Genomic DNA, 18,398 nt, shown 5'->3' with positions numbered 1-18,398 from the left:
CAAGTTTCAGTATGGGGGAGGGGAATGGGCAGGGTATATGGAAATTAAAACTGTAGTATTTACTTCAGTGTTTTTTTGGGGGGATAATACTATAGGGGGGATAATACTATGTATTTACTATAGTATTCTACAGTATACTACAACATTCTCTGGTACGTACTACACGTGATCGAGTGATACTACAGTGTGTAGTATAGTATTTTACAGTATACTACAGTTTACTATAGAATTCTATAGTAAGTACAGTAGAATTCTATAGTAACTACAGTAGTATGTTTTCATGTGAGCAGACACTCACTGAACACAACTGTGACGAGTTTTCACAAATATTAGCATCGTACCACTTATTGTGAGACAGTTGTGTTCTGTGGGTGTCACTGAGTAGGCTGATACCCCATTTCATGGACCCAAGATATACAAGTAATTCTGTAGATTGCAATATCAAATCAAATCAAAGTTTGTCACATGCGCTGAATCCAATGCTTACTTAAAGGCTCTAACCAATAGTGAAAAAAAAGGTATTAGGTGAACAATAGGTAAGTAAAGAAATGAAACAACAGTAAAAAGACAGGCTATATACAGTAGCGAGGCTATAAAAGTAGCGAGGCTACATACAGACACCGGTTAGTCAGGCTGCTTGAGGTAGCATGTACATGTAGATATGGTTAAAGTGACTATGCATATATGATGAACAGAGAGTAGCAGTAGTGTAAAAGAGGGGTTGGCGGGTGGTGGGTGGGACACAATGCAGATAGCTCGGTTAGCCACTGTACGGGAGCACTGGTTGGTCAGGCTAATTGATGTAGTATGTACATGAATGTATAGTTAAAGTGACTATGCATATAAGATAAACAGAGAGTAGCAGCAGTGTAAAAGGGTTTGGGGGGCCACACAATGCAAATAGTCTGGGTAGCCATTTGATTACCTGTTCAGGAGTCTTATGGCTTGGGGTAAAAACTGTTGAGAAGCCTTTTTGTCCTAGACTTAGCACTCCGGTACCGCTTGCCATGCGGTAGTAGAGAGAACAGTGGGGTGGCTGGGGTCTTTTTTTATTTTTACCTTTATTTTACTAGGCAGGTCAGTTAAGAACAAATTCTTATTTTCAATGACGGCCTAGGAACAGTGGGTTAACTGCCTGTTCAGGAGCAGAACGACAGATATGTACCTTGTCAGCTCGGGGATTCGAACTTGCAACCTTTTGGTTACTAGTCCAATGCTCTAACCACTAGGCTACCCTGCCGAATATTGGGGAGAACATGTATTTGATACACTGCCGATTTTGCAGGTTTTCCTACTTACAAAGCATGTAGAGGTCTGTCATAGGTACACTTCAACTGTGAGAGACGGAATCTAAAACAAAAATCCAGAAAATCACATTGTATGATTTTTAAGTAATTAATATGCATTTTATTGCATGACATAAGTATTTGATACATCAGAAAAGCAGAACTTAATATTTGGTACAGAAACCTTTGTTTGCAATCACAGAGATCATATGTTTCCTGTAGTTCTTGACCAGGTTTACACACTGCAGCAGGGATTTTGGCCCACTCCTCCATACAGACCTTCTCCAGATCCTTCAGGGTTTCGGGGCTGTCGCTGGGCAATACGGACTTTCAGCTCCCTCCAAAGATTTTCTATTGGGTTCAGGTCGGAGACTAGCTAGGCCACTCCAGGACCTTGAGATGCTTCTTACGAAGCCACTCCTTTGTTGCCCTGGCTGTGTGTTTAGGGTCGTTGTCATGCTGGAAGACCCAGCCACGACCCATCTTCAATGCTCTTACTGAGGGAAGGAGGTTGTTGGCCAAGATCTCGCGATACATGGCCCCATCCATCCTCCCCTCAATACGGTGCAGTCGTCCTGTCCCCTTTGCAGAAAAGCATCCCCAAAGAATGATATTTCCACCACCATGCTTCACGGTTGGGATGGTGTTCTTGGGGTTGTACTCATCCTTCTTCTTCCTCCAAACACGGTAAGTGGAGTTTAAACCAAAAAGCTCTATTTTTGTCTCATCAGACCATGTGACCTTCTCCCATTCCTCCTCTGGATCATCCAGATGGTCATTGGCAAACTTCCGACGGGCCTGGACATGCGCTGGCTTGAGCAGGGGGACCTTGCGTGCGCTGCAGGATTTGAATCCATGACGGCGTAGTGTGTTACTAATGGTTTTTCCTGTTGTGTAGTTCTGGGCTGATCCCTCACCTTCCTCATGATCATTGATGCCCCATGAGGTGAGATCTTGCATGGAGCCCCAGACCGAGGGTGATTGACCGTCATCTTGAACTTCTTCAATTTTCTAATAATTGCACCAACAGTTGTTGCCTTCTCACCAAGCTGCTTGCCTATTGTCCTGTGGCCCATCCCAGCCTTGTGCAGGTCTACAATTTTAGCCCTGATGTCCTTCCACAGCTCTCTGGTCTTGGCCATTGTGGAGAGGTTGGAGTCTGTTTGAGTGAGTGTTTGGACAGGTGTCTTTTATACAGGTAACGAGTTCAAACAGGTGCAGTTAATACAGGTAATGAGTGGAGAGCAGGAGGGCTTCTTAAAGAAAAACTAACAGGTCTGTGAGAGCTGGAATTCTTACTGGTTGGTAGGTGATCAAATACTTATGTCATGCAATAAAATGCAAATTAATTACTTCAAAATCATACAATGAGATTTTCTGGATTTTTGTTTTAGATTCCGTCTCTCACAGTTGAAGTGTACCTATGATAAAAATGACAGAGCTCTACATGCTTTGTGAGAAGGAAACCCTGCAAAATCGGCAGTGTATCAAATACTTGTTCTCCCCACTGTATGCTCCAAATGTAATTCTGAAGTCTATACATCCACAGTGCGACTTCAACTGTTTTGGTGGGTCAAATTAACTAATTATTGTATTTTGTTTAATTTATATAACAACATTCCAACCTTGTTTAGCATTACCTAGTCTAGTCCAATTGTGGCATGATTCCACTATTTTCATTCGCTTGCATCAATTTCAAGTCGGACTTTTATTTTGAAGGCGACCGCCGATTCCATTATTGCTGCTCACGTTGTGGTTCACAACAAACACGTAGTGACGTGAGTGGGCAAAAACGGTGAAGGAGGAGCGCCCTCACATCGGACAGTAATCAGCACAATTCCGGAGAAGAAAAAAGTTAACATACCAATATGTGCGATATTTAATGAGACGAAACCCCACCCACCCTACTCAGAGTGAATGCAGGCAAAAACACACACATGCTGTTTTCACTTTTTTCATTCAACTTTATTTTCTTTCAGATATCAATTTATAAAATTATAGTATTTTAATCTGTCATGACAACAAAAATACTTGCCATGAAGAATTCAGTGTTCTATGGACTGAAGACTCTCCAAAGCATCCATGCGAGGAATTTTAGGTAAGAGAAGTAACGTTAGTCAGAAACGTTGGCTAGCTAGCACGCGGATTAATTGGCAAAGTGTCAAAAGTGAGCTCAGCTGTCAAGCAAAGTAGTTTACAGTACAATCTATTTCCATCGTTTAACATTCAGAGTGCCACAGTGTATTTGTTGTCGTGTTTTTGAGACTTGTAAATGCACATTTTTGATTGGGGAGTCTGTCTATTTTTCATCCTCTTGTCATTTGCAGCATTGGAGCACAAGCTCTGGGTCCGGTCAATCTCAAGGGTCGCAGTTTCCTGACTTTAAAGGACTTCAGCTCAGATGAGATCAAACATCTTCTATGGGTTTCAGGTGACCTAAAACACAGGATCAAACATGAAAAACAGGTACAGTGAGGATCCATGTCACTAACAGAAGTTTTAATTTAAAATGGAAGATTTATAATGCACTGTTGATTGAGTTAAAGTGAGATAACAGTCACTTCTATTTGCAGTACCTTCCTCTTCTTCAAGGGAAGTCAATTGCCATGATATTTGAGAAGAGGAGCACCAGAACTAGAATGTCCACAGAAACAGGTGTGAGTTACATTTGTGTCAGGGTATGGTCTATCTACGCTTTTGGAGTAGAGAAATACCAAAATAGCTCCGCCACTCATGTTGGGTCATGCAATCATTTAGGGAGTGGTTAAATTAAAAGTCATTTCAAAAGCCTCTTACATCATTGTGGATATTTAAGATACAGCAAATACAAGTTCCCACATAGCTTTTGTGCTGTGATTTTAAATGTGTGGGTGCATTGGAAAGTTCAGTTGCACTCTTTCATGGGGTCACAACTCTGAATGGGTCAGGAATCAGGACTAACGCAGAACACAATGAAACTGCTGAAAAGACACTCTCCCTCCATTTGTGGCAAAAATCTAACTCAGTTAGACTCACTTATCCCTACTATTTCATCTTGCTATCCTCACATTTGTATATATCTCAACCACATAGTTTTCCCCTGTTTTGTAAAGAGGAACATTGCATTGCAGATAGAAATGCATGATGAATGGACACAACTGTCTTCCATGTGGAATGTGCAATTACTTTCTATAGTAACATTTAGTGCGTTTGAATAAGCCCGTTATCATGTGTACTTCCTGCAGGTTTTTCTCTGCTGGGAGGACACCCCTGTTTCCTCACGTCTCAGGACATCCACCTGGGAGTGAACGAGAGCAGCACAGACACAGCCAGGTCAGTCGGTCAGCCAAGGCCACAGCAATAGCCAACTTTTTGCTCCTTGACTACACCAGGTTATCATCACCATTGGAATCAAACTTTATAGTGTGTGTGTGCAGGGTTCTCTCTGGGCTGTCAGACATAGTCCTGGCACGGGTGAACAGCCACACTACTCTGGAGGAGCTGGTGAAGGATGCCTCCATCCCCATCATCAACGGCCTGTCTGACCTCTACCACCCCATCCAGATCCTCGCTGACTTCCTCACCCTGCAGGTACTGAAGCCTAACAAACAGGGATGCAAACTACTCACCTTTCGGTGAAATTCACTGCTTTCAATCCAAAATAGGTGACATACGGGATTCGTGTAGATCCGAGGGGGGCTTTGGATGACTACTGGCTGGATGCAAGAGTGATCCGTGTTTGGAGCAATACTGGCTGGATCCAAGACTGATCCGTGTTTGGAGCAATACTGGCTGGATCCAAGACTGATCCGTGTTTGGAGCAATACTGGCTGGATCCAAGAGTGATCCGTGTTTGGAGCAATACTGGCTGGATCCAAGACTGATCCGTGTTTGGAGCAATACTGGCTGGATCCAAGAGTGATCCGTGTTTGGAGCAATACTGGCTGGATCCAAGACTGATCCGTGTTTGGAGCAATACTGTCTGGATCCAAGAGTGATCCTGGCTGTTTGGAGCAATACTGGCTGGATGGCTGGATCCAAGAGTGATCCGTGTTTGGACTGGCTGGCAATCCGTGTTTGGCTGGATCCAAGAGTGATCCGTGTTTGGAGCAATACTGGCTGGATCCAAGAGTGATCCGTGTTTGGAGCAATACTGGCTGGATCCAAGAGTGATCCGTGTTTGGAGCAATACTGGCTGGATCCAAGACTGATCCGTGTTTGGAGTAATACTGGCTGGATCCAAGACTGATCCGTGTTTGGAGTAATACTGGCTGGATCCAAGGCTCAGCCAATTGTTCACATAACAGCAGAATGCAGGACGCGGCTGAAGAGGGAAGAGACAACCAATTCACTAGTTACAGCATCAGTGCGCCTCTGGAAAGAGCAGAGAGAGGAAAGGCAGTTTGCCAGTACAGCAGCGCGTCCCCTGAACGATAACGACGAGGTAAAGTAGGTGAGACGCCTGACCACAGAGATGGGATGAGAAGGTGAAGTGTACTTCATGAGCTGTAACCGAAAAACAACTGGCATTTGAAAAGTTTGAGGTGAGGGAGAAAGTGTGGTGGAACAAGTATTGTTATCATTGTTAAGTATCTTGCTAGTTGGATCAAATTCTCCGTTAGCTAGCCAGAGAAATGTTGAGCAACATTAGCCAACTTAACTAATCAAATAATTGAGTTTATGGTGTGAAAATTAGCTGGCTCATAAAGTCAGACAGCTAACGTTACAACATCAGATGAGCTAACGTTAGTAACCTAACCAATTCGCTATAGTATTAACAGGTATACGACTCCTTGCCGTTCCTCAAGTTATAACAAGTTAGTTGCTTACTGGACCATGGCAATCTGTGTGACATGTTAACTAGCTAACGAACTAACTACAATCTGTGAACTAATGTTTTCTCTACAGTATGTGGTTAATTTTCAGAATGAGAAAATTAGGTGAAAATGAGGTGTTGCTTGTTAAACAAGTGGATTCAGGGATCAAGTGTAGCTGGAGCTGAGCCTGTCTTAAGCTGGATGCCTCTATAGAGGTGAAAGGAACACCACACGTTCCCTCTTTCTCACTTTTTCTATACAGTGCATAAAAAGGGGTATGCCAGGTGTCCTCTCTGCCTGAAAGAGATCAATTATGCCAACAAAAGGGTATCATGCTCTGCTGGCACATTGTAGAACAGATGTCCACAGGCAGAAAGTGTACAATGTAATAATGTGCAGTGTAGCCCAAATAGATTGTTTTTGTTGTGTTGAACTTGACAGTAACGTGTGTGAGTGATGGGGGATTATTATTATTTATATTTTTTACCTATTTTTTTTCGCCCCAATTTCGTGGTATCCAATTGTCTCATCGTTGCAACTCCCGTACGGACTTGGGAGAGGCAAAGGTCGAGAGCCGTGCGTCCTCCGAAACACAACTCAAACAAGCCCCACTGCTTCTTGACACAATGCCCATCCAACCCAGAAGCCAATGTGTCAGAGGAAACACTTACACCTGGCGACCTAGTCAGCGTGCACTGTGCCCGGCCCGCACGGGAGTCGCTAGTGCGCGATGGGGCTAGTGCGCGATGAGACAAGGATATCCTTGCCGGCCAAACCCTCCCTTACCCGGACAACGCTGGGCCAATTGTGCGCCACCCCATGGGCCCTCCACCCGGGAGGCCCCTGATGGGGGATTATTTAATGTTTTATTCTGTGAACATTATTTTTGCACACGTAGCCTTGTGCACTTGATCGATGTCTATTATAGTGGCCACAATAATAGAGCAAACAGAATGGCTGTTTGTTTCATTCTACTTTAAGATGTTTTTTCCCCAAGTGCAATATTTAGATGTGTGTGGTCACAAGCGTTCTATTATAAAGGCAGTTATAGCTAACTGCAATATTAGTGTACTGTTTTTTTCTCAAGACTTGTGTAATTTGCAGTAAAGTAGGCAACAAATAACATTGGATTGCTTTCTTTAAAATGTTTAGCTGCGAGTTGGGTTCACATGAAGCACTTTTTATTTTCCACACAGAGACTGATCATGTAGATCTTATTCTTTGTTGTTTAATTAGTTAACCTGCATTTCCCCCTAGCAGGGATTTTTTTGCATGTTTCAGTGCACAGAAAAGGTGTCACCTTTTTGGGCCCTCGGCAGTTTACATCCCTGAACAAGGTATCAGATATAGACGGGCGAAGCTATAAGGACACTCCTGACCTGTAAAAGCACCAACATCTAAAACTGACCCTAACCTTAACTATGCAAGTCAGTTAACAAATTCTTATTTACAATGACGGCCTACCAAAAGGCCTCCTGCGGGGACCTGGGATTTTAAATGAATAATAAATACAATATAAATATAGAACAAAACACACATCACAACAAGAGAGACACCACTACGTGAAGAGAGACCTAAGACAACAACATAGCAAGGCAGCAACATGACAACACAGCATGGTAGCAACACAACATGACAACAACATGGTAGCAACACAACACGGTAGCAGCACGAACCATTATTGGGCGGAGTCAACAGCACAATTGTCAACAAGGTAGAGACAACAATCACACACAGCAGCCAAAACTGTCAGTTATAGTGTCCATGATTGAGTCTTCGAATGAAGAGATGGAGATAAAACTGTCCAGTTTGAGTGTTTTTTGCAGCTCGTTCCAGTCGCTAGCTGCAGCAAACTGAAAAGAGGAGCGACCCAGGGATGTGTGTGCTTTGGGGACCTTTAACAGAATGTGACTGGCAGAACGGGTGTTGTATGTGGAGGATGAGGGCTGCAGTAGATATCTCAGATAGGGGGAAGTGAACGGGTGTTGTATGTGGAGGATGAGGGCTGCAGTAGATATCTCAGATAGGGGGAAGTGAACGGGTGTTGTATGTGGAGGATGAGGGCTGCAGTAGATATCTCAGATAGGGGGAAGTGAACGGGTGTTGTATGTGGAGGATGAGGGCTGCAGTAGATATCTCAGATAGGGGGAAGTGAACGGGTGTTGTATGTGGAGGATGAGGGCTGCAGTAGATATCTCAGATAGGGGAAGTGAACGGGTGTTGTATGTGGAGGATGAGGGCTGCAGTAGATATCTCAGATGGGGGAGTGAACGGGTGTTGTATGTGGAGGATGAGGTTTGCAGTAGATATCTCAGATGGGGGGAGTGAACGGGTGTTGTATGTGGAGGATGAGGTTTGCAGTAGATATCTCAGATGGGGGAGTGAACGGGTGTTGTATGTGGAGGATGAGGGCTGCAGTAGATATCTCAGATGGGGGGTGAACGGGTGTTGTATGTGGAGGATGAGGGCTGCAGTAGATATCTCAGATGGGGGGTGAACGGGTGTTGTATGTGGAGGATGAGGGCTGCAGTAGATATCTCAGATGGGGGGTGAACGGGTGTTGTATGTGGAGGATGAGGGCTGCAGTAGATATCTCAGATGGGGGGGTGAACGGGTGTTGTATGTGGAGGATGAGGGCTGCAGTAGATATCTCAGATGGGGGGTGAACGGGTGTTGTATGTGGAGGATGAGGGCTGCAGTAGATATCTCAGATGGGGGGGTGAACGGGTGTTGTATGTGGAGGATGAGGGCTGCAGTAGATATCTCAGATGGGGGGGTCGGGTGTTGTATGTGGAGGATGATGGCTGCAGTAGATATCTCAGATAGGGGGGTGAACGGGTGTTGTATGTGGAGGATGAGGGCTGCAGTAGATATCTCAGATGGGGGGTGAACGGGTGTTGTATGTGGAGGATGATGGCTGCAGTAGATATCTCAGATAGGGGGGTGAACGGGTGTTGTATGTGGAGGATGAGGTTTGCAGTAGATATCTCAGATGGGGGGAGTGAACGGGTGTTGTATGTGGAGGATGAGGGCTGCAGTAGATATCTCAGATGGGGGGGGGGGGTGAACGGGTGTTGTATGTGGAGGATGAGGGCTGCAGTAGATATCTCAGATAGGGGGGTGTGAGGCCTAAGAGGGTAAATAAGCATCAACCAGTGGGTCTTGCAGCGGGTATACAGAGATGACCAGTTTACATAAGAGTATAGAGTGCAGTGATGTGTCCTATTATGAGCATTGGTGGCAAATCTGATGGCCGAATGGTAAAGAACATCTAGCCGCTCAAGAGCACCCTTACCTGCCAATCTATAAATTACGTCTCCGTAATCTAGCATGGGTTGGATTGTCATCTGAATCAGGGTTAGTTTGGCAGCTGGGATTAGGACCAAATGAATGTATTTCAATTGACTGATTTCCTTATATGAATTGTAACTCAGTAAAATTGTTGCATGTTGCGTTTTATATTTATTTAGTATATATTTCCACTCTGATTTTGGAATAATTTTGTGAAAATTATGATAATGTCCTTTTAGTGTAAGAGCTGTTTGAAAAGACCATCTGAAATGTCTGCCTGTTTTGTTGGGATGGAGTTTTGGCCTTCCATGGTGACATCACCATGCTGTAAATTAGTTCATAGACAAATAAGAACCTCTGTCAATAACAGCACATTTTCAGTTTTCCCCTCCCCACTAAGACCACTTCCAGACAGTCCTAACAAAATTCTTGCTTGAGAAATTGCCATTTACTAAGCTATTGTAGTTTATTTTTTACCATTTTAATTGATTTAAAAAAATCACAGTAAGGTACCTAATTATTACCCAGAAATGATTTGATATTGAGATAAAAACAACTGCATTGGCCCTTTAACCCCAACCAATTCTGTAAATACCGTTTTGCAAGTTAGGAGTGTCTGTATAGCCTTTTCCGACTGTCCCAGATTGAAAATGTTGCCGCTCTGTGTTTTACAGGAGCATTATGGTTCGTTGAGTGGGCTGACTATAAGCTGGATCGGAGATGGAAACAACGTGCTGCACTCCTTCATGATGACCGCAGCCAAACTGGGTGTCCATCTTAGAGTCGCCACGCCCAAGGTCCACATTCTCCCCTACCCATCGCTCCCTTTTCCTCCTTTATATAGCGGTTTCTTTTTAGTGGCCAAGCCACTGTGTTTTGTGGCCAGTGACATGTACTGGGGCTCTCTGTAACTTCACTCTCAGGGTTATGACCTGTATAGTACTGGTAGTTGAGCTCTAACTAACCCCATCACTCTGTATAGTACTGGTAGTTGAGCTCTAACTAACCCCATCACTCTGTATAGTACTGGTAGTTGAGCTCTAACTAACCCCATCACTCTGTATAGTACTGGTAGTTGAGCTCTAACCCCATCACTCTGTATAGTACTGGTAGTTGAGCTCTAACTAACCTCATCACTCTGTATAGTACTGGTAGTTGAGCTCTAACTAACCCCATCACTCTGTATAGTGCTGGTAGTTGAGCTCTAACTAACCCCATCACTCTGTATAGTACTGGTAGTTGAGCTCTAACTAACCCCATCACTCTGTATAGTACTGGTAGTTGAGCTCTAACTAACCTCATCACTCTGTATAGTACTGGTAGTTGAGCTCTAACTAACCCCATCACTCTGTATAGTACTGGTAGTTGAGCTCTAACTAACCTCATCACTCTGTATAGTACTGGTAGTTGAGCTCTAACTAACCTCATCACTCTGTATAGTACTGGTAGTTGAGCTCTAACCTCATCACTCTGTATACCTCACTAACCTCATCACTCTGTATAGTACTGGTAGTTGAGCTCTAACTAACCTCATCACTCTGTATAGTACTGGTAGTTGAGCTCTAACTAACCTCATCACTCTGTATAGTACTGGTAGTTGAGCTCTAACTAACCTCATCACTCTGTATAGTACTGGTAGTTGAGCTCTAACTAACCCCATCACTCTGCCCTGCCTCCCTCTCAGGGTTATGACCCAGACAGCAGCATCATTCAGGAGGCACAGAGACTCTCCAAACAGGTGAGAATTTCTAGACTTATGGCGTCAGACTCTTTATTAGGATTGTATTACCTGGTTATTATTATTCTGATCGATACTAATGGTGTCAATCCTTAATTTTGTCTGCTGTGTGTCAGCATGGGACCCAGTTTTTCCTGACCTCTGACCCAGTGGAGGCAGCTCGAGGCAGTAACGTCCTGGTGACAGACACCTGGGTCAGCATGGGCCAGGAGGAGGAGAAGAAACAGAGGATCAAGGACTTCCTTGGCTACCAGATCACCATGCAGGTACATACAACAGTAGACTCAAACAGTGAATCAATTGATGAGTATTCTCTTGCTGAATACTAACCCTACCCCAGGCAGCCCCCCTACCTCTAACCCCTTCATCTATGTGCCTGATGACTCAATCATCATGTCTCCTGGTTATGTCCACCCCAGACAGGAAGTGTGGCAAAGCCAGACTGGACCTTCCTTCACTGTCTCCCACGGAAACAAGAAGAGGTGGACGACCAGGTGTTCTACTCCCCTCGCTCACTTGTCTTCCCTGAGGCTGAGAACAGGAAGTGGACCATCATGGTAAACTAAGCTGTGTACAGTAACAATATATAGTTAATGTGGACTTCTAGTAGTATTTGAATGAAGTTAAAATTGCCTTTTTAGGAACTCAGTTGGGGTCTCAACTTACTGTTGAGTTAGAATAGTAGAAAACACAAGGTGCAATTTTGAAATGTGGTTGTGCATCAGCAGTTTTTCTCTTGTTATGTCAGTCACTGACAGTCACTCAATAAGTCCATGTCAGCTAAACATTTTGTGATTGGTAAGTTAGTCTAGCCAGCTATCTAAACTTGTAGTAATCATGGTTGAATTACTGACCGAGGGCCCACATTGATTTTGTTAGTCAGTCTCACTCATATATCCTATTAAAAAACTGCAAACATTTTTCTCCACCCTAAGACAAAATGTGTAGAATTGCAGGAAATTGGCTTTAAAACTGCACATTTTTCTATCCACCCCATGGCAAAATGTGTTGAATTACAACTTGCTTTAAGACTGCAATATTTTCTCTACGTCCCATGTGTAGGAAATTACCTTAACAGTTTTTTAAATCTCTGCTGTCAAGAGCGGGGCAGTCACAATGTTTTGCTCACAAGATGGCGGGGGGGGGGGGGGGGGTCACCCCAACAAAAAAATACTTAGACCCCAAAAAGGCTAGGGTCTGCTCTGACTGCATTTGTGGACATAGAGGCAGCAGGCATTCTAGTGGTTTGAGCGTTGGGCCAGTAACCGAAAGGTTGCTGAATCGAATCCCCGAGCTGACAAGGTAAAAGTCTGTCGTTCAAGGGCACTACTGTTCCCTGGTAGGCCGTCATTGTAAATAAGAATTTGTTAACTTACTTGCCTATTTAAATAAAGGTTAAATAATTTAAAAAATATGTAATATGGATGTGGGTACACAGACCCACCAGCCACTGTGGCCTCATGAGTTCAGTTTTATGGCCCTCACCCCATTCAAATTTGACCTCTTTATTCTCAAGGAGAGATTCTTTTCTCTTCATTTATTTGTGCCTCATGCTCTCTTTCTTTAATTCTTTATTGCTCTCCATCTCTGCAGGGTCTGATGGTCTCTCTGCTGACTGACTACTCCCCCCAGATTCCCATGCCCAGATTCTAACTCTATCCCTACTTGCCAAAGGTATCCTAAGTTTACAGTTTTGTAATACTACAAAACAGCGCTCGGTCAAGTACTTGATTGACTTTGTAGTCTGCCAGATACATTGGAGCCAGTTTTAAAAGTGCAAACTTAAAATGTGCACTTAATGCATGAAAGTATTTTACAAATGTATTTGAACCAGGACTGAATCTGAGAGAATAAAAGCTTGTTTCTTTGTATTGGACATGTGATTTGTATACACAATTCTAGTTTAAGATATTAGGAATTGATTTTGGGGTTACAAACAAATAAATAAAAGTACCTCAAAATGAACAGGCGTGTTTTCTGTCCTAACACTACTTTCTTAGTTTACCAACAACTGCAAATTTGACCAAGTCTTTGGGAGAAATGCTGCATTCCATGTGGTGCACCACATAGATAGCTAGCATGTTCACCTAACGTTACCCTGCTCAGATTTGGCTGGGAAGATCACATTTATCCTTCCACATACAGAATTACAATGTCATGCACAAATAAAGTTTGTAGAATGTAGGACATTTAGCACACCATTTGCAACAGTAGTCGTGTAGACAAGACTTCTGTTATCAGATTACGAAGCTCGATTTGAAAAGATGGGTCTAGACGCACAAAAGTTGCTTTGCGTTTAGATCTGTCTGACCACTTTAGGAAGTGCTAATATTTAGAAAACCTGTTTTTTTGTGGTAACTAAAACAATTTTATCCTAACTTGTTTGCAGTCCCTTTAGAATTGTGTGCTATGCTAGCTTGCTGGCTAGCTAGAGGTTCGCTGGTTACTTAGCAACAGAAGTTAGCTTCTGTCATCAACTACTGTTGTATTTTGCCTATTCCATCGTTTGTAGAATTTGAATATAGTCAGACACAATGTGGACACATTTAAATGTAGACACAAGGCGTGGTCGGAATTTCATGATCACAACTCCATTATCAGAGTACAAAAGCTGCATGAACTGTCAAGTCTAGACACGTTACCACATAACCTTCACTCCAAATCAAAACCTACAACCTGGTTTGGGGCGGAATTACTGAATCACCTGGAAGGCTTACAACTACCAAAGATGATTATTCCAACACTATACAGCAAATGCTCTGGAAAACAACAGAAACCTGAAAACACCATCCAACCTGGAACTGAGTGAGTAATGTTTAGTCTGAAACTATATTTTATTTCCAAAAGCCAAGAAGAAAAATACATTCAATTACTTTATAAGGACTGAATACTAAATTAAGGCTGCCAAGCTTGATACAACTTCAATTAGCACTGACATGTCAAGTGAGAGGTGTCAGTCCTTCAGCCCAACAATGGCAGGAGAGTCACACAGTCTACTCAAACCAAATGGAGAGGCCTTAGAAGCTGCCTCTTGCTGTTCAGAGGTAATTAAAATACAGTACCCTGTGTATATAAAGAATGATAAGGCAAGAAAAGATCACAAAATAAAATGAAGCTCCTTATGGAAAATCAAGAGACACTTTTTGCTGACTATTATAGAAATGGGAACATCAGCAACCTCATCTTCCACACAAACCACCCCCTGGCATGGCACAGTGCTATATTAGCACACTACCCCTCTGTTAAAAGGGGGGGTGTTAACGAGGGTTGAAAACTCAGGATACTAGACAACGAGGACTCTGAGTCAGCTAATATAAATCTCTATAGGTCTGGAACAGTAATGGTACAGGGCAACAACAAATAGTTTCAGCTGGACTTTCACCTAATCAAAGAATTAGTCCAGCAGGAGAAGCTCTCCTTTGAGAAAGATACCCCCACCCCGAGCGGGTCAGACCAGACCTCTTCATTATATAACCCCACAGACGAGCAACCCCGAGCGGGTCAGACCAGACCTCTTCATTATATAACCCCACAGACGAGCAACCCCGAGCGGGTCAGACCAGACCTCTTCATTATATAACCCCACAGACGAGCAACCCCAAGCGGAAAGTCAACCTCCCAGCACAGAGTACTACCCCCTCATTGAATTTAAGGATACATTTACCCAGCTGGAGGTAAGGCAGGTGGAGATGGAACAGCAGGTGAATACACTCCAGTCAGCATAGACCCAGACAACAGTCTAGCACAACAACACCACCTTAACCAGACCCGGAGAGCAGGAGGTGGAGAGAGACGTATCTCTGGACTGTGGTGAGAAAACTTCAATATAAAAAGCAAGAGCAGGAGAAGAACAGCACTAGAGGAGAGGATCAGACTGCTGGAGGAGAGGGTGAGAGGGATGGCGTGTGACAGATCAACCCACTAGAGAGGTGGCCACCCCTGCAGAGAAGCCAGCAGAACAGCCCACCTCAGCTCCCGACGAAAGTCTCAAAACCACAGCAGAATAGTCCACACCAGACCCTGACCATAGCGTCGACATCACAGCAGACAAATGAAGAACCCCAAGCCCAGGGGATCTCACCTCCTCTGAGCACCCCCCCTGTCAGCCACCCGGATAGCCCTCCTGACAACCCCTCCACACCCACTGAGGACATACGCAAGACACAGATTGTACTCCTTATGGACTCAAATGGGAAATATATACAAGAAAATTTAAAAAAATCTCGAACACAGTGTGTCTAAACTCTGGTGTCCAAACACCCAGCATGCCCTAGACTTTCTGTCTGAGGACCAACTAGGTTCACCTAGCCACATAATATTACACACAGGCACAAACAACCTGAGAACACAGCAGGAAAGGGTTGCCACAGCACTGAAGGGAGTGATTGCAAAAGCTCCTTCTACTTTTCCCAATGTACAAGTGGTTATCTCCACCCTGCTACCATACAGCAGGTAAATGCAAGTATTTCCCATGACATTGCCTCAAAACCAAATGTTTTCCTGGCCCACCACTCCACCCTGGACTTGAACAGCATCTATGACCAGGTCCACCTATACAAGGCAGCAGTGCCCACCTTCGCCCGGACTCTAAAGGACATCGCTCTCAAACGCAGCCCCAACACTTCACACAGGAGCAACAGATTAATAGACGCCCGCCCAAACCAGCAAGACACTCTCCCAGACCTGCGGGACCCCCCCCTGGACCTACACAGAGGACCCATGCTGAGAAGACCTACATCCAGACCACAACCCCACCCCAACCAAACAACACCCCCCCCAAGTCAACCTTCCCCACAACCCATTTAGGTCCCCTCAGATCCGACCTATGCCCCTCCTGCCCAACCCATGCACCCCACCCCCGCAAAGAGGGCCTCAACATGTAAGTCACACATACGCCCAGGCCGTGAGCGGGCAAACAGGCCCAAACCCCACTCTTACACTAACCCAAGCCAATGGCATGTACCAGATGCTCAGCAGGCTCTGCTCACACTTACTGGCCTGAGGCCAAACCACACGACTAACAACATTGGACACTTTATGGAACACAAAGCCTTCACTATCTCATCCTGGAATATCCCAGGCCTGAGGTCATCTGCCTTTGGCCTAAAAATCAGGAACCTGGACTTCAAAGAAATCTGAAATACAGGCATTGTCATCCCACAATAAACCTGGTGTAGAGGAAACAGGCGCATTGGTTGCCCTCTAGGTTACAGAGAGCTGGTAGTCCCATCCACCAAACTACCAGGTGTGAAACAGGGAAGGGACTCAGGGTATTTTTTTTATTTCACCTTTATTTAACCAGGTAGGCTAGTTGAGAACAAGTTCTCATTTGCAACTGCGACCTGGCCAAGATAAAGCAAAGCAGTTCGACACATACAACACAGAGTTACACATGGAATAAACAAACATACAATCAATAATACAGTAGAACAATCTATATACAGCATCTGCAAATGAGGTAGGATAAGAGAGGTAAGGCAATAAATAGGCCATGGTGGCGAAGTAATTACAATATAGCAATTAAACACTGGAATGGTAGGGTGTGCAGAAAATGAATGTGCAAGTTGAGATACTGGGGTGCAAAGGAGCAAAATAAATAAATAAATACAGTATGGGGAGGAGGTAGATTGGATGGGCTATGTACAGGTGCAGTGATCGGTGAGCTGCTCTGACAGCTGGTGCTTAAAGCTAGTGAGGGAGGTAAAAATCTCCAGCTTCAGAGATTTTTGCAGTTCGTTCCAGTCATTGGTCACCCCCAGCCCGTGCTGGAGCGTGCTACGGGTGGTGCTGCTATGGTGAGCTGAGATAAGGCAGGGTTTTACCTAGCAGAGACTTGTAGATGACCTGGAGCCAGTGGATTTGGAGACGAGTGGTCACCCCCAAAGCCAATTCTTCCATTGGCAGCCTCTTTTTTTGGGGGGGGGGGTGACCTGCTGGAGCGCGTGCTACGGGTGGGTGCTGCTATGGTGACCAGTGAGCTGACATAAGGCAGGGTTTTATCTAGCAGAGACTTGTAGATGACCTGGAGCCAGTGAGTTTAGTGACGAGTATGAAGCGAGGGCCAGCCAACGAGAGCATACAGGTCGCAGTGGTGGATAGTATATGGGACTTTGGTGACAAAGTGATAGACTGCATCCAATTTGTTGAGTAGAGTGTTGGAGGCTATTTTGTAAATGACATCGCCAAAGTCGAGGATCGGTAGGATGGTCAGTTTTACAAGGGTATGTTTGGCAGCATGAGTGAAGGATGCTGTTGCGAAATAGGAAGCCGATTTATAGATTTAATTTTGGGTTGGAGATGTTTAATGTGAGACTGGAAGGAGAGTTTACAGTCTAACCAGACACCTAGGTATTTGTAGTTGTCCACATATTCTTAGTTAGATTCTTAGTTAGTGTAAGTGAGTGTTTTGCATGCATGAATGTGATAATGCAGGGTGATGAAAGGTGCCAAAGCAAACAAACAAACAAACGGCCACCAAGAACCACAACACAATCTACAAAGGGTGTCTGCATGGAGAGTCTCCTCCATGAATGGGGAAGAAATGTATTTATCCTGGGAGACACCGGGCCCAGGTGTTTCCCATGTAGCTGACGACCCTCCCAACTCCGCCCACCAGCATCCTAATAAGGAAATAACAGAGAGAATACGGCAGACAGAGTGGGAGGGTCGTCACATCCCCCCTCATAAAACCGGGGACCAACAAGGACCCCGGAAACAAAATACCAGCCTCTAAGTTCCAAATTGACACAGCTTCTGCGCCACAAATTGATGAGGGTTTACGTGTTCACACTTACAATTTGCCCCAGCCAACCTCCTCCCCAGACCTCAGCGACCTTCGTACAGGAAGCAACATTTAAGAGGAAAGAAGAAAACAAGACCAGGAGGGAGCAGACAGGACAGAGAGAACATGACAATACGAAACAATGGTCAGTCACGTAAACATTAGGAACAGGGCGCACGAGAGAGCGCATCAGCAATCACGTTTCAGTCCCCGGATGTGCCTCACATCGAGATGGAATGATTGTAAAAATAAACACCATCGCATTATCCTCTGGTTTGGACACATCATGGACCTCAAAAAAAGTGAGGGGTTATGGTCGGTGTAGACCACAATAGGTACTACCCCCGACCCGACATACACTTCGAAGTGTTGTAGCGCCCAAATTAGTGCTAGCGCTTCCTTTTCAATAACCGAATAGTTCAACTGATAATCGTTAAACTTTTTGGAAAAGAAACTAACAGGCCTCTCAATCCCAGACACATCTGCTTGCAGCAAAACTGCACCTG

General features: G+C 44.5%; 1 protein-coding gene across 1 annotated transcript; it reads left to right on the top strand.

Moving 5' to 3' along the window:
• The first annotated feature begins 3,069 nt into the window (after nt 1-3,069).
• On the top strand, nt 3,070-13,076 carry otc (ornithine transcarbamylase). The gene is made up of 10 exons (XM_029639730.1): nt 3,070-3,384; nt 3,614-3,752; nt 3,860-3,941; nt 4,511-4,598; nt 4,703-4,856; nt 10,048-10,170; nt 11,058-11,111; nt 11,228-11,377; nt 11,531-11,668; nt 12,705-13,076. The coding sequence occupies exons 1-10, from the start codon at nt 3,302-3,304 to the stop codon at nt 12,762-12,764; spliced, it is 1,071 nt and encodes a 356-aa protein (XP_029495590.1). The 5' UTR covers nt 3,070-3,301; the 3' UTR covers nt 12,765-13,076.
• The last annotated feature ends 5,322 nt before the right edge of the window (nt 13,077-18,398 follow it).

Source organism: Oncorhynchus nerka, linkage group LG3 (assembly GCF_034236695.1).
Source record: "Oncorhynchus nerka isolate Pitt River linkage group LG3, Oner_Uvic_2.0, whole genome shotgun sequence".
Taxonomy (NCBI): domain Eukaryota; kingdom Metazoa; phylum Chordata; class Actinopteri; order Salmoniformes; family Salmonidae; genus Oncorhynchus; species Oncorhynchus nerka.
Note: the sequence above shows the minus strand (reverse complement) of the source record. Positions and strands in the feature narration are given on the sequence as shown.